This window comes from Portunus trituberculatus, chromosome 28, assembly GCF_017591435.1.
Source record: "Portunus trituberculatus isolate SZX2019 chromosome 28, ASM1759143v1, whole genome shotgun sequence".
Classification (NCBI taxonomy): Eukaryota; Metazoa; Arthropoda; class Malacostraca; order Decapoda; family Portunidae; genus Portunus; species Portunus trituberculatus.
In genome coordinates, this window is record NC_059282.1 from 10,536,056 (window position 1) to 10,552,388 (window position 16,333).

At 43.6% G+C, this 16,333-nt stretch overlaps 2 protein-coding genes across 2 annotated transcripts in view; one reads left to right on the forward strand and one right to left on the reverse strand.

Annotated features, from left to right (window-relative positions):
- The window catches only part of LOC123510321, a 9,019-nt gene extending 5,993 nt beyond the window's left edge, over positions 1-3,026 (forward strand). The window contains exons 3-4 of the mRNA XM_045265350.1: positions 785-1,042; positions 1,299-3,026. Coding sequence (XP_045121285.1) covers positions 785-1,042; positions 1,299-1,668 — 628 coding nt within the window. The 3' untranslated portion in view covers positions 1,669-3,026. The remainder of the gene's footprint in view (positions 1-784; positions 1,043-1,298) is intronic.
- A 3,763-nt stretch (positions 3,027-6,789) lies between these two features.
- LOC123510371 (GPI ethanolamine phosphate transferase 3-like) lies at positions 6,790-15,125 on the reverse strand. The gene is given in 9 exon segments (XM_045265481.1): positions 6,790-8,094; positions 8,515-8,629; positions 8,721-9,000; positions 9,256-9,569; positions 9,571-10,980; positions 11,256-11,468; positions 11,652-11,753; positions 12,422-12,914; positions 14,929-15,125. Coding segments are annotated over 8 exon segments (3,111 nt in total). The 5' UTR covers positions 12,904-12,914; positions 14,929-15,125; the 3' UTR covers positions 6,790-7,899.
- Positions 15,126-16,333: the final 1,208 nt, after the last annotated feature.

The window sequence follows — 16,333 nt, forward strand, 5'->3', positions numbered from 1 at the left end:
AGAGAGAGAGAGAGAGAGAGAGAGAGAGAGAGAGAGAGAGAGAGAGAGAGAGAGAGTTGATGGATAAGCCGTGCCCCTATCATACATAACGACCCCTATGTATCATAACCGTCAGGGTAGAAATTGCATGAAACTGGTGATTGTGGTGTGCTGACAACACACACACACACACACACACACACACACACACACACACACACACACACACAGTTATTCTTTATGGTTATATTAAAAGAAAAGTTGCAGAGATAAGCATTCTTGTCACGTATTCTAAAATCGCTCTGCCCTCTCACTCACTCACGACTATTTTCTAAGGCCACAGTGATAAATAACCACTTCACAAGCTTACTTTCCCAGATTACTAGTGTAGAAAATCACGTTAACTCCTTCAGTATATACCAGGACGCGTTTCCATATTCATTCTGCTTACTATTTGGTGATTTTATACAGCTTCAGAAACTAATGTCGGGATTAGAATACTGAAGACTGGCCATTATTCTTCTGATCTCCATAGACTCTTCATAATGCCAATAAAATGGTCTAATCATACCCAAAAATTAAGGTAAAAAATAAGTCCTGGTATTGAAGAGATCAAAGTTAGAATTAAGTTAGTTTTGGTTATCATATTTTCATGCAGACGTCATGTTAGACTGAAAGAATTGCAAAAGGGATTCGGAAATTGAGGAAAACTGGATGGTTCGCTATTCTTGGTCTCTGGAAAGGAGCGGAGGTGTGGCGGGGGTGTGAGAAAAGAGAGTTTCAATATGATCTTCTCTCTCTCAAGCACTCGCAAGCCACCAGAGGACGTGACCAGCAGCTTAGGCCGTCTATCTCTCCACCGGCGTAAGGAGAGGAGTGACAGCCTCCCGGAGAAGCGAGCCAACTACAGGAGGAACGGAGACGCAGTAGGAGACGCTGCAGAAGGGAGAGGAGCAGGTCATTCGAACAAGGGTAATTTCGTGCCCTTCCAGCGGGTACTGCACAGACGAAGGAAGAACTCTCTGCCACAAGCCTCGCCTTTACCTGAGCCACGCCGCTACAGGTAAGAGTGGTGGTAGTTGTAGTAGTAGTAGTATAAAGTAGTATAGCTTTTTTTTCGTGTGTGTGTGTGTGTGTGTGTGTGTGTGTGTGTGTGTGTGTGTGTGTGTGTGTGTGTGTGCTAGTACCTATCCCTCTCACCTAACAACAAAACCTAAGCTGATCTTCCCTTTCCTTCCCTTACCTAACCTTACTTCCTTCCTTCCTCTCCTCCCTTTCCTTTCCGCCACCCTCTCTAACCTGGCCACCAACACACACAGGGACCGCCTTGATTGGGAACACCAGAAACCACATGCGCTGATCTTCGACCCTCACCACAAACAGGACGCTAGACGGAGACAACACAGGCCAAGGAAAAACGATTCACATCTCAACAACCTCTTCGAGAACCACCGCGCGGAGGAACATAACGGAGAGGTGGAAGACGGCGGTGTGGAGTCCCCCAGAGGAATAGGAACAGGGCATTCTGATGGGGGATCTGATGCTGCTTCTATCGCCTCTGTTAAGCTTCCTCAGATCCACGGCTCCCCTCCTAATGCGCCAGAAAGTGCTCGATCAGGTAGGACCTCTGAGCTGGCTACCGCGTCCTCCTCCGCGTTAACCACAAGACTGGAACCTCTCGACTCCTAGCCTCCGTCGCCACCTTCGTCTGTGGTTTTGTGACTTTTTTTTCCAATTTTGCCGTCCTAAAACTGTGATTCTTTCCAGTTTCTCCTCCTTCATTGCCTTCTTCGGTGTAGTTCTCTAGTTTCGTCTTCGTCTCCGTCTCCCGCCTGCTTCAAAATGTGATTCTAGAAGATTTCTCCCAAGTCGTAGCCACAAAACCCACGATTCTTTTTAGTTTCTCCTTCATCGCTTTCAATTTTAACGTCTTTATTTTCCTAACTGTGTTTCTCTAGTTTTTTTTTTTTTTTTTTTGTCAACACTGGAAAATCACTCAAGTTCATCCTTCAACGCCTCCTTCGCCATCACCTCCGAACACTAACTCTCCTTAACTCCGCCAAAAACCAAACGCATCTCACTCCCTAACAGGCTCCTACCTTACCACTGAGCCTCTGCGTGAAGGTCAATGCCCCAGCACGCCTCCTGAAGGGCTTGGCAGGGCTTCATTTCCCCACCCCCTACCCTCTGAGCCCAAGACACGGAATCTCAAGACCTCCTAACACTATCACGCCGGTGTCTTGTATAATTTACTACCGCAGATACGTATCTCATAATTGCTCTGACGAAGGGGTGAAGGAGGCGGAAGAGGCTAACGAGAGAGTGAAGGAGAGCTAGCGGGAAGTGTAGGAGACTAAAGTGAAGGAGAACATGTAGAAGACGTTGAGAATTAAGGGGTATAGGAAGAATAGATGAAGGAGAGAGATGAAGGAAGGAAACAAGAGGCGCAAGGAATAATAGGAATGAAGGAGGTAGGAAGAATTGGATGGAGAGGGATGAAGGAAGGAAACAGAGGCGCAAGGAAGAATAGGAGTGTAGGAGGATGGATATAGGAAACAGGTGAAGGACGAGGAGGAAAGAAGGAGGATAAGGAAGAAGTGAAGGAGGCAATAAAGAGACGAAGAATGGATAGGAAAGCGGTGAAGGACGAGGAGGAAAGAAAGAGGATAAGGAAGAAGTGAAAAAGACAATAAAGGAACGGAGAATGGATATGAAATGATAAAGGACGAGGAGGAATGAAGGAGGGTAAGGAAGAAGTGAAGGAGGATTTATAAAAGGAAGGATAACAGATAACAAGCCTTACTCTTCCAGCCTGTTCCCACTGGTACACTTTTATCATCGTCCCATCGCCGTGTTGGTCCCAGGAGAGTGATACGATACCCCCCCTTCGCCCTCAGACACACTCGTTCACCCTCGGGCCCCGTCAATACTCCCCACTCCCCCCCTTCCCGCACCTCTGACCGGGAAGGGAAGGACGAGAAGGGGAGTTATGAAAGAAATGGCTACAAGGTTCAAGGTTCAGAAATTATCGTGTTTTTTTTTTCTCTCTCTCTTTTTTTTTTTTTTGTTTAAATGAATAGCGTTCGTGATTTTTTTTTTTTATCTATTCTGTTTATTTATTATTTCTTTCGTTTTCTGTTCATTAAATATTATTAATCCCCTTCAGTACACCATGGCGCGTTTTCCATATGCATTCTGGTTACTATTTGGTGATTCTATACAGCTTCAGAACCTCATGTGGGGGATTAAGATAATGAAGATTCCGGCCATTAATCTTCTGACCTCCATGTACATAAAATCGTCCAATTGTACCCAAGACTCATGGTACAAAGGCATCCCAGTAGTGAAGTGCCAGACGTCCCACACTCACCACCTCTGCAGACTCCCCAGCAAAACATTTTAGATCACATTTATAAACCTTTCGGCCTCTCTATTGCCAGTATTCAGAAACGCATCGCTCTTTTATCACAGCGACTAATTTCAGAGGCCACAGATCATTATTCGGGTTCTCAAGCTTGTTTTTCTCGTTATTAATGTGGAAATCTTGTTAATCTGTCACTATAACCGTAAAAACACCCCTAAAAACCCGTACCACTTCACCACGACTATTTTCAAAGGCCACAGTCATGATTAGCCGGGTTAATATTGAAGGAATCTGTTAATCTGTCACTATAACCGTAAAAACACCCCTAAAAACCCGTGCCACTTCACCACGACTATTTTCAAAGGCCACAGATATGATAAATCGGGTTCTCAAGAGTGTTTCTCCCGTTAACATCGAAGGAATCTTGTTCATCTGTCACTAAGACCTTAAAACACCATTAAAAACACGTGTCACTTCACAGATATGATAAATCGGGTTCTTAAGAGTGTTTCTCCGGTTAATATTGAAGAAATCTTGTTAATCTGTCACTAAAAACCCGTGTCACTTCAACTAGAGCCTTTGGAAAGTAGTGAAGATGCAGAGATGAGGTTTCAAAAATATGGTTTCAGAATCTCTCGTCACTATTGCTTACAAAGACTACAGAAACTACTAATGGAGTTCTCAAGAGTGTTCTTTTTTCATATTAATACGCAATTCTTTTTCAACTATTACTAGAATCATAAAAAAAACACCCTTGAGACTTCTGGTAATGAAAGCAAAAGCAAAATAGAAATAAAAATGGAAATAATGAAGGAAAACAAAAATTAGACAACAATATCTCTCACTACAGTCTATCAATCGAGACAAGATGAGGGAATGTTTAGGAAATTTGACTCGTTACCCATCACTCGTATTTTCTGATCTCTGAAAACATCTCCACCTTTCCTGTATCGCTAACAGTACGTGACTCACCCGCAACTATTCTTATATACGAGTTATTGTGTGTATGAGACAAATATAATCCTACTCCACATTTGTTGTTTCTCTCTCTCTCTCTCTCTCTGGGTTCGTGAATAGCAGGCATTAAAATGTAAACAGATCATCTTTAACACACACACACACACACACACACACACACACACACACACAGTCATTGCCCTCACCAGGTAAAACTCAATACAAAAAATCGCAAAACAAAACAAAAGCAGTAGAAAGTAGCAGAAGGAGGAGGAGGAGGAGGAGGAAGAAATACAAATAAAAAGATAAAGAAGAAAAATAAAAGCTAAACAAACAAGACAACAAAAACAACACCAACACCACAACTTCACAACCTGACGAAGTAGCAGAAGGAGGAACCAACGAGAACAAAGGAAAAGAACATTACTTTCTGGACAACCTCGATCTGGAAGGGCAAGAGGGAGACACAGGGCGTTAAGGAGCCTCGTGTCCAGCTTAACTCGGTCTGTGTAGGAGACGGGCACAGTTTTCATCACCGCCTTTATCGCCTGCAGGAGAAGATGAGGTAAGGTTACTGAATGAGAGAGAGAGAGAGAGAGAGAGAGAGAGAGAGAGAGAGAGAGAGAGAGAGAGAGAGAGAGAGAGAGATTTCAACATTTTATTACGCCTTAGAGGAAGAGAGAGAGAGGGGGCGGGGAAGGAAGGAAAGGAAAAAGGGAGATAAAAAAGAGAACGGGTAATGAGAGAGAAAGAGAGAGAGAGAGAGAGAGAGAGAGAGAACGAGAATGAAAGATAAACAGAATGCATAGATGAATGAATGAATAAACGAAAATAATGAGACAAATAAGACAGAAAACGAAAGAAAGGAAGGCAAAAAAACAAACTTAATTCATATCTCGACAAAAAATAATGATAAATAAATAAATAAATGAAATAGAAAAAGGGAGAAACGAAAGCAAAAGGAAAGGTACAAACTCTATTGATTATCACACACACACACACACACACACACACCTAAACACATCCCATAGACATCATTATTTACTTATTCATCCCTCTCTCAATAACTTCCTCTGTATACCTTCCCGTCACTCCTAAACCACTCTCTTATCGACCCTCCTACCTCCTCGTGGCTGAACGGGAGAACTGTCACTATACCCAAACACTGACTGACTGAACGGGGGAACTGTCACTATACCCAAACACTGACTGACTGAACGAAGGACTGTGACTTATTTTTTTTTTCTTTCTTTACGTAGGGAAGAGGACAGGCCAAGGGCAATAAAAAAAAGGCCCACTTGAGTGCTGGCTCTCTAAAAAGCGGAAAAGCGTCAGTCGAAATTCACACACTGACTGACTGAATCTCTATATCTAATTACTGACTTACTGATTGACTGACCGACTGAATGAATGACTGACTGACTGACTGATTGGCTAACTGACTGATCGACCAGCTGACTGACTGACCAGCTATCTCTTCACTTTCTCTATCTATCTATTCATACATTAATCTATTTCATCCCTCCCTTCTTATTGTTTGCTTATCTCTGTTCTTAGTCTCTCTCTCTCTCTCTCTCTCTCTCGAGTTAGCCCCGTTGCTAAATGACGTTGTACTAAGCTATGCATAGTAAACAAAGAAACTCAGCGTATATATTCGTGCTAAATTGTTCCTGCTAGTTTAAATATGTCGAACAAAAACACGAGAGAACACACACACACACACACACAACCTCTTAGTGTGTGTGTGTGTGTAAGTCGATGCACTGTAGTACTTTCAACACACACACACACACACACATTCTGAAGACCAGAATTAGATTAACGTGATCGAACGCAGTTATCGTTTTGAAGAGAGAGAGAGAGAGAGAGAGAGAGAGAGAGAGAGAGAGAGAGAGAGAGAGAGCATGCATTCGCGAAATAAAGCAACTAAGAAAATGGAAGAAAAAGCAAAAACAAACATTGTATCTATAACTACCGAGAGAGAGAGAGAGAGAGAGAGAGAGAGAGAGAGAGAGAGCTACAGCCCCCCCTCCCACAATTCGATCCAGGTTCCTCCAGAAAGCGTTGGAGTAAACAGGAGCTGGAGTCCGTAATAATTGTGATCAGGAAACATAATGAGAGAGTGGCGCGCTGCTCGGCTCCAAGGCCACTGTGGAGGAGGAGGAGGAGGAGGAGGAAGAGTTGGAAGAGGAGGAGGAGAAGGAGGAGGAGGAAGGATTGGTACATGAGTAGAGAAGAAAGGTTGAAAAGGAAAAGTACGAAAATTTTGCAGAGAGAGAGAGAGAGAGGTAAGGAAAAAGTGCAAAAAAGTGACAAGGAGAGAGAGAGAGAGAGAGAGAGAGAGAGAGAGAGAGAGAGAGAGAGAACTTTCCTACATCATTAGTCTCCAAAAAGTAAGCAAATATAAGACAGCATAGCAAGAGATAAAAATAAGCAACAACATCCTGCATGGTCACCACATTATGTTTCCAAGAGTACTAAACAAAACGATCCCTTCAAGTTTATTAACAACTATTTACACAATTATAACCTTAGCAGCACATGGCACTATTTACAACCTCCAACCACTGCTACTAATTGACAGACGTTATTTACAACCTCCAACTAATACATCTGATTGAGTGGCACCTTCTCATTTAGCACTCCATGAAATAAGTGACTAGCTAGGCCGACTTATGTGGCAAATTGTAAAAGTATAAAACTGTCACTCTTTCCAGATACACACATAATAAAAAGTAGATAAAAAAATAATCACACGCTTTAAAAATCAAGGCAAATTTTTGGTAAGGTCTTTCACTTCATGAGGGACATTACTAGTTTTATATTACACAAATTTTGATGTGTTTTGAGTTGATGCTAATTTTTTGTCCTACTGATACTACTAATACTACATGGCTTCAGTTACTCTATCATTCCTACACAAACTACCAGTGTTCTTATCTATCCCTGCCAGACATGAAATCTTGGGGACATATCTGCTCTTATACACAAATTTTGATGTGTTTTTTGAGTCGAGAATGCTCATTTTTGTTTGTCCTAGTACTACTCGTATAATGTCACCTCAATTACTCAACGATTCCTTCACAAATCACAAGTGTTTTAGGGATGGAATATCACACTATCGTGAATATAAACTTGTCAGTAAACCCACAGTTATAGACTTTGTCTATAATTGTGGGTTTACCGACAAGTGTTTTTCTTATCTATCCCTGCCAGACATGAAATCTTGAGGACATAACTACTCTTATCCCTAAATTTTGATGCGTTTTGAGTTGAGAATTCTCATTTTTGTCCTACTACTACAATGTGACCTCAATTATTCTACCATTTCTTCACCAATCATGTGTTTTCTTGCTATCCTTACCAGACATGAAATATTGGGGACATAACAGCTCTTATAATCTACAAATTTTGATGTTTTGAGTTTAGAAGGTTAATTTTTTGTCTTTCTAATACAGTGTGGCTTCAATTACTCTACCATTCCTTCACAAATCACCAGTATTTTTCTGATCTATCCTTGCCAGACATGAAATCTTGCACCACTACACACCAGGCCACACCAAGACCCTCCTTCACCTTGCATGTCCTGTTGCTTCCCACTAGGTAGCCTTTACCAGTCGCTCACTCCAGAAAGCCAGCACCGCCTGCACCCTGAGAGTGAAGCCCAGGCCTGCCAGCACACTAAGCAGGGTCACAATGAAGCCCACCGCCTCAAAGATAAAATGAGGCGCAAATATCTTCCACAGCATGAGGTGTCTGCGCAGAACAAACGCCGCCACTGATGTGCAGAACACCTGGGGGAGGAGGCACTCATTAATGGGTTCCTTCTGATTCACCTGTTCTTAAGCCTGTATTCAGAAACACTGCTCTTTCACCATGACTATTTTCCAAGGCTACAGAGATGATTAATGGGGTTTTCAAGAGTATTTCTCCAGTAATAATATAGAAATCTTGATAATCTGCCTCTGCAACCATAAAAAAAATCTTGTGTAAATAGTGAAATAGTGGAGGTGAAGCACAGAAGTGTTTGAGAATACAAGGCTTAGTCATAAGCTGAAGTATTCAAGTATTAATGTTCATTGTCTGCTCCCCAAGGGCCAACTGAGGAGTGTGAGTGAGTGGTGCCTTCCTTTGTAGGAGTGCCAGTGAGGTACATCTATAAACATACCAGTCAGTCTTCATGTACTGGATCACAGCTGAGTGAGTGAGCTAACCTTGGCTGCATGAAGAAAGATGTAGCAAAGGCCAGTGGACATTAGGGACTCCCTCAGCACATCAGGCTCCTCCACCAACAGGAATTCTCCCCGGCCTATCTCGTCGCCTTCCAGACTGTTGATGGAACATGAGTTACCAAGTGAACACACAATGGGAGTTCAGCAGAGATGGTGAAAGCAGGATGTGACAGTGAAGGTTTGCTCACCGGCTGCCTCGAAGACTGGGAAAGACAACACTGATAGCAAGAGGAGCCATCACCACCAGTGGCAGAGCCAGGCCAAGCAGGAGGTGGGAGGAGTAGGTGTTGAGGCCCACCAGGAGAGCCGGGGCCCAGTTCCCCACACTGTGTGCCCCCTCCAACCCCACAAAGGCAGCGGACCAGTGGAGGGCTGGGAAGGTTGGCTGGTGGCCCGTTGAGTAGAAGCCATGAAGGCTGAGAGTGAACCACAGGCACGCCGCCGCCCACCCAGGCCGCACCAACTCCTCTGTGGAAGGGAGGCAGCCTTGGGTCACTGGTGAACTGACAGCTTTACAGCATCTAGAGAAATCTAAGGAAACTATATCTGATTTACAACAACAGACTGGATAGACATAAAAAATGGACTTACTTCTATTACAACAAGCAATCTGAAAGTAAAGACATCTATGTTGATATAAAAATGAAGAAATCAACCGACAGAAACAAGCTTCTTCATGAATAAATGAGCTGAAGGCAAATGTGGAGCAGAACAAATACTTACTGAAGTTATGGCACGTTTTCAACTTCCACAGTGCTTGCAGCAGGAGTGAAGCAGCAGCCAGCAGCAGCAGCAGCAGAATTGCCCCACTCAGCCCATCCCCAGCCACCAGCACCACCACCACCACCACCACCATTAGCACTGCCACTGTGGGGGCTGACAAGGCAGTGGCCAAGCCATACACCACAGGGATGGCAGGACCCTTGCTGTCCTGCCTCCTGTACTGTTCCATAAGAGTGTGGCACAGGTGAGGTATCAAGGTGTTGGGGTTGTCAGACACCGGCGGCCGGCTCTTCCTGCCGGTGGTGGAAGGCACTGTATATGAGGAGAGGCATACAGGCCAGCATGGCCATGTGGACCACAGTGGCAGCATATATCACCCGTGGGGGAATGACGTGGCCCCAGATGTCCAAGTTGTGGGCAGATATGACAGCCTGGATGGCCCACCACACGGCCACCAGCACGCCGCACACCACGGGCACTATCCTGGCCAGCAGCACGCTTGCCCTGCCACCATTGAGGTTGCCGCACAGCAGCAACCAGCGTCGGGGCAGCCACACAGCCACCGCCAGCAGCAGCACGCTAGTGAAGTAACGCCAGTTGTGCAAATGCTGAGGCAGGCCAGAGAGTGGCACCTGTGCCTGGCCTGGGATGCACCAATGCTGCTCCTCGCGGCATCGCCAGAACCAACCACTGCACCGTACACACACCACTGCCGCTGCCCACCCGCCACCACACGCCACACTGAACACACTGCCAAACACCTTCACCCCCTTCCCACTGCAGCTCTTCTTACCCACAATCTCAAACATCAACAACAACAAGTACAAAGTCATGCATGACACCAAAACAAAACCAACAACATAATTCTCCACCACTACAAAACTGTTTGAGAAACTTCCTAACAATAAGAAACCAACAAGTAACAAGGAAATGCAATCTACTGTCTTAAATTTTAACTGTAACACTGTCAGATCCTGCCTGTGTGCATACACCCATGATAATAACAAAACACTTGCAGCATAGGTTAAAATAACAAAACCAAACCACTGAGACAATGCAAGCAACAAGTTAACAACAACAGTGAGTATCAGCATTCTTTTGACCATGTGAGTTTTGATGTTTGTTAGTGTAGTGGAGTGGATGAACAGTGCAGCCATGACCAGCGCACTGAGCATCAAGCACAGGCCACTCAGCATCTGCTGGACATCAAAGCGTGCCCAGATCTCCTCACACATCACCTTGGCCAGACTCAAGTACTCTGAGAAGGCCGTCCTCTCACCACCAACCGATGACTTCTCCTGCGCCTTCCCCTCCAGGAGTTCCAGGCTGTGCCACAGGTCCTGAGGGTAGGTGTTCCCCAGCTCCCTGTAGGCTGTGAGGTACCTCTTCACCTGCTGCACATTGAGGTGTAGCCCACGGTGCCTCTGCTTCTCTGCCTCCTCAGCACTCATTCCTGCTGTCACCAGCGCACTCTCCATCACCTTACCCAGGCTGGAGAAAGGCACAGGCACGCCAAGGCACAGGGCCAGTGTGGGCACCAAATCAACCTGTGCCACGGGCAGGGTGTGGACTGGTGGGAATGGCAGGTGGAGGGCAGGGCTGTACACAAAGAGGGCAGCCTCCACCTCTTCCCTGGAGTCACCACCATGGTCCCCTGTCTGGGTCATGCCGTGGTCCCCAAGCACCAACAGAAGGGTGTTGTTGTCCATGCCAGCAATGATTTGCCTGCCAGACAGTAATCATTCATTATTATCCATTACATCATTGTTCAAGTCAACAACACAGTGACACACAACTCAAGACATTGACATACTACATCTTCACTCTTAAGGAGAAGCAAGGAGTGACACAAGATAAGAGGTGCCTCTCTACACACACCTCTGACACACAAGTTGAGATACACACAACGAAAGGCAATACACAAACCAAGACTGCCCTGCTGTCACACACACAACCTTACAGACACACACACACTCAAAACAAAACACACAAGTCCTCACGAGACAGCTTTGTTCATCTGGGTGAGCTTGGCGGCCATCTGGGGATGGTTGGGGCCGTACCGGTGTCCACAGTGGTCCACCCCAAGGAAGTGTGCAACAATCACCTCCCAGTCATCTCGGCCCATCTCTTCCCCCAGGTGACTCAGCACCCCACGGTCCACAGTGTGCAGGTCCATCACGTTGAAGGATGAGTACAGATGAGAACGGTTGAACCTGAAGAGTTACAACATGGTGAGTAACGACACTTTTAGCAAACTGACAATCAAGCGGGCCTTTTCTTTTTACTTTTGTGCCCTTGGCTGGCTTCTCCTCTTGCATAAAAAAAAAGAAGACAAATGCCATGATATCAAAGAAGAGGAAACAAGAGTGTCAGCGCAAGGCAGCAAGTGTTCTCACCGTCCAGGGAAGAGTCCACCCCATGTGTCGTCGCCAAGGACAGTGACATGCCGGCCATGCCTCACCAGTTGGTCCACAATGTTGTCCTCCTCTATCTCCTCACTGTGGCATGGGGCAAACACATATCAGTCACCACTCACACTCTCCATTCCCCCTTCAAGTGTGACAAAGCTCATAAGGGAATAACATTACATAAAAAGCTCTTTAAAAATTGTCAAAAAGTATTAAAGCTGGATAATTGAGTTTTGAAGCTATTTACATCCACTGATATGCAGATCATCTTCTCCTTCTGATATCAAGCACTATAATTCAATATTCTACTCATTTGCATCATCCTTAGTTCAACTCAAAAATTTAATGACTGCTATATCAGTGGGCTTTCTTTTACATTACATTTCAATCTCCTTGGCTGGTACCTTGACCCCTTCAGCACTATAATGCATTTTCATTTAATTCTGGTTACTATTTGGTGATTTTATAGAGTTTCAGAAAGTTATGTGAGGGATTAAAATAGTGAAGACTCTGGCCATTAATCCTCTGACCTCCCTTCCTAATGTCAATAAAATTGTCTAATCACATCAAAAACTCATGGCAAAAATACATCCCAGTGCTGAAGAGGATAAGCATATAAAACTCAGTTTTAGCAACATGTCATTATACAAAGCTGGACAACACAGAGTCAATGAATAGAGAGTGGCAGTGAGGTCTTGGCTGCACCTGAATAACACTGAGTCAATGAACAGAGAGCAGTGGTGAGGTTTTGGCTGGACCTGGCAAAGTTATGGCTGGCATCAATGAAGGTGGGTAGGCTTCCTGTGGTGAGTCCCTTGAGGCGCTGCATGGTGGTGGTTGGGGGGTCTGCCATGAAGGGGCTGAGCTGGGCCTGACGCGGATATTGCTTCACCATCTCCCCAAACACCGGCATCTTGTTCTGGTAAGGCAAAGCGTCTTCATCCTTGAGGGAGGCATTGTAGTGTGCAAAGTCATACCTTAAAGCGTCAATTATCACAATTATAGCCTTTTTGAATGGTGGGGTCATCCAGCAGCCCTCCCTTGTGTGTGGTGCACTGCCTGTCTCTCCCTTGTGATCTGCCTCTGCATCTCTGAAGTCATCACAGGTGGAGTTTGAGGGAATAACTTGTCTGGTGAGGAGAAAGCCATGACTGAAGAGCAAGAGTCCCACCGTCAGAAGTTCACTCAAGCAGAAGATGACGACCAGCACCTCACAATTTTGATGTCTTGTCTTCCACATGTTCAAAGCATCTGTAATAATAATAATAATAATAATAATAATAATAATAATAATAATAATAATAATAATAATAATAATAATAATAATAATAATAATAATAATAATAATAATAATAATAATAATAATAATAATAATAATAATAATAATAATAATAATAATGAAAAAAATTAGATAAATATTAAATATGTGTTTCTCTTCCTTACGGTAGCATGTTTCATTATCACGCTAAAGTTTACAAGTTTTGTAATTTAGCACAGGTGTACCAGGGAAAAAAAAGTCAATTTGCTGTTTTACCCAGCCATGGTCTATTTGATGTGACTCATGTTTTTCTGGTGAGAAATGTAGTGAATTAACTAATGGTATGTGTCATTTCCATTGCAAATTAATACTTTTGAGTTTTGATTGTTTTTTCAACTTCTACTTTTGTCTACCTCTTATTTCCACTGATCTTGGGGACCCGTGGGAAATTGCATTTTTTTTGGGGGGGAGCATTACATCAAGTAATTGTGTTGCAAAAGAGGTCAGAAATCAGCAAACCCACATAAAAATACATGAAAATACTCTGATGATGGCAGTGGTGGTGGCAGCCAAGCTGTGACGAGCACTGTTTTATTATTATTGAGCAGCATTGCCAACAATTTGCTACCATTGGATTTGGGTCCACTGCAAAGGCTGCCCTCAATATTATATATCTGGATCATCCCCAAGGATCATCCAGATATATAATGATGACATTATAACCTCAATTAAATGCTCGTCACTAATCAAATCTAACATTATAACCATCTAGCTGGGGCGGAGGCACCCCACAGACACACCCCAGGATTACTAACCATATCCAATATTCAATATCTCAATTTAATGCATGTCAAAAATTGTTAGTTGGGAAAAACCATAAATTGTCCAAAAAAAAAAAAAAGAATTTCTAGGCCTTCTACGAGGTAATGTTAGATTTGGTTAGTAAGTCTTGGAGGTGTCTGGTGGGGGGGGTACAGACCCCTTGGCTAGAATGTTTTAATGTTAGGGTTTGTTCAGCAACCCTTGTAGGAGTCTAGGGGTGGCACAGCTCCCCCGGCTGTGTTATAATGTTAGGTTTGGTTAGTCATCCTTTAAGGTTTTTGCTACTTGTAATGAATACAGCCAGAAATGTAGCAAATCATTGGCAACACTACTCAACAATAAAAAGCAATGCTTGCCGTCACTGGTCCCATCAAAGTATTTTGAGATTTTATATGTGATCTTGTTGATTTCCAACCCCTTTTACAACATACACTACTCAATGTAATGTTCCCCCACCCAAAAACACCGATTTCTCACACATTACACAAGATCGGTGTGAATAAGAGGTAAGCATAAGTTGGCTAAGAAAAACTATCATAACTAAAAATCAATAATTTGTGACGGAAATGACATATACCATCAATCAATTCAGTACATTTGTCACCAGAAAACAGTAGTCACATCAAAGATTCTATAGCTGGGTGACACTGCAAACTGAACATTTAAAGGTGTGCCCAGATGCCCAAAACACGTCAACGTTAAGCCATTCAGTACTGGAACACATTTCTACCTTGAGATTTAAGTACGATTAGACCATTTTATTGACATTAGGAAGAGTCTATGACGGTCAGAAGATTAATGACCAGTCTTTGCTATTTCAATCCCCCACATGAATTTCTGAAGCTGCATAAAGTCACCAAATAGTCACCAGAGTGAATAGGGAAATGGGAGTTTTGTATACGATTTGACCATTTTATAGATATTAGGAAGGATCTATGGAGGTCAGAAGATTAATGGCCACACTCTTAACTATTTTAATCCCCACATAAATTTCTGAAGCTGTATAAAGTCACCAAATAGTCATCAGAGTGAATATGGAAACGCGTCATGGTACGGAAGAGGTTAAAGGCGATAAGAGGGGCACCATGAAACTCACCGATCAACCCAAGCAAGCACACCAGAAAACTGTGCATTGTACACTTTATAACAGCATTGAATAACACCAAGTAACACCTTATGTCATACCAGGGAAGGTGGTGTAGGTGAACCTGGTGAAGCATTAAGCTAAGTTGTCCCAGGTCGCTTCTTGGTGCAGTGAAAGTCGTGGGTCGTGAAGTGGCTGAGGTTTGTTGACATCCCGCCGCCACTCGCTCACCAGCCGGCCGGTAGAGAGAGAGAGAGAGAGAGAGAGAAGCCTGTATTCAACAACACTTTCCTTGCTCACCACGACTATTTTCCAAGGTCACATAAATGATTAGCGTGGTTTTCCAGAATGTTAATTTCTCCAGTTAATAATGTAGAAATCTTGTCACTCTTTCTCTAGAACCGTAAAAACACCTTAAAAACTCGAGTAAGCTCAAATAACGCCTTTTGGAATAATGGAGGTGAAACACATAAGTGTTTGAGAGAGAGAGAGAGAGAGAGAGAGAGAGAATGTGTGTGTGTGTGTGTTACTGCAATTCATTATCTTCTACTTATCATCTATTTTCACACAGACATGCAAATATTAGCAGTCTGGCATGGGTGGGTGGCGGTATGAGTGTTGAGTGGCTGGGCTGTGGGTGTTTAGGGATTGCTTGCATGTGATGTGTGTTGGCTGCATGCAAGCAATACACATCACCAAATTAATCAAAACCTGGTGATTTTTTATTTATTTATTTATTTTTTTTTTTTTACGTTATGGCCAATAGCGCCTGCAGACTTACTTGAAGAGTATGTAGGAAGCGCTGTTAAGAATTCGCCCATTGGTGACGCAAGCAATTTTCTTTATAGTGGTACCCATATTAGGGCCCATATCACCACCCACGCAAGTGCATCTTTGATGTAACCACCTAGAACCTAGGTATCATGGTGACATGTAAGTAACTTTAAACCACTCGACAATGGCATAGCTTCAAAGCGGTATGTGGTGGGATTCGAACCTACGCGTGGACGTCCGCCCAATCCCACGCTAATCTCTTTTTAGGGGCAGAAATGAGTACTTTTTGTACCTAAATAATAAAATTTCTTTCCTTCTTTTATGTAGTTTGCATTGGTCACATCAGCACTTGCATGCAACTACACCTGGCTGCATGTACATCAAAAGCAAGACAGACCTAGATTTAGGACTTCTCAAGAGATAAGTTTAACCCTTTCAGTACACGTTTCCCTTTTCATTTTGGTAACTATTTGGTGATTCTATACAGCTTCAGAAACTCAGGTGGGAGATTAAATTAGTGAAGACTGTGGCCATTAATTTTCTAGCCTCTATAGACACTTTCTAATGTAAATCTGATCATCTAATCATACCCAAAACTTAAGGTTAAGATGTGCCCATTTCTGAAGAGGGTTAAGTTTCTTTGTTAATATAGCCTCAGGATCTCGGTTGTGTTCCCACGACTGGCCTGCCCTAGCCGTTTCCCCCCCCAAAGCATGTCATACCACTACACCA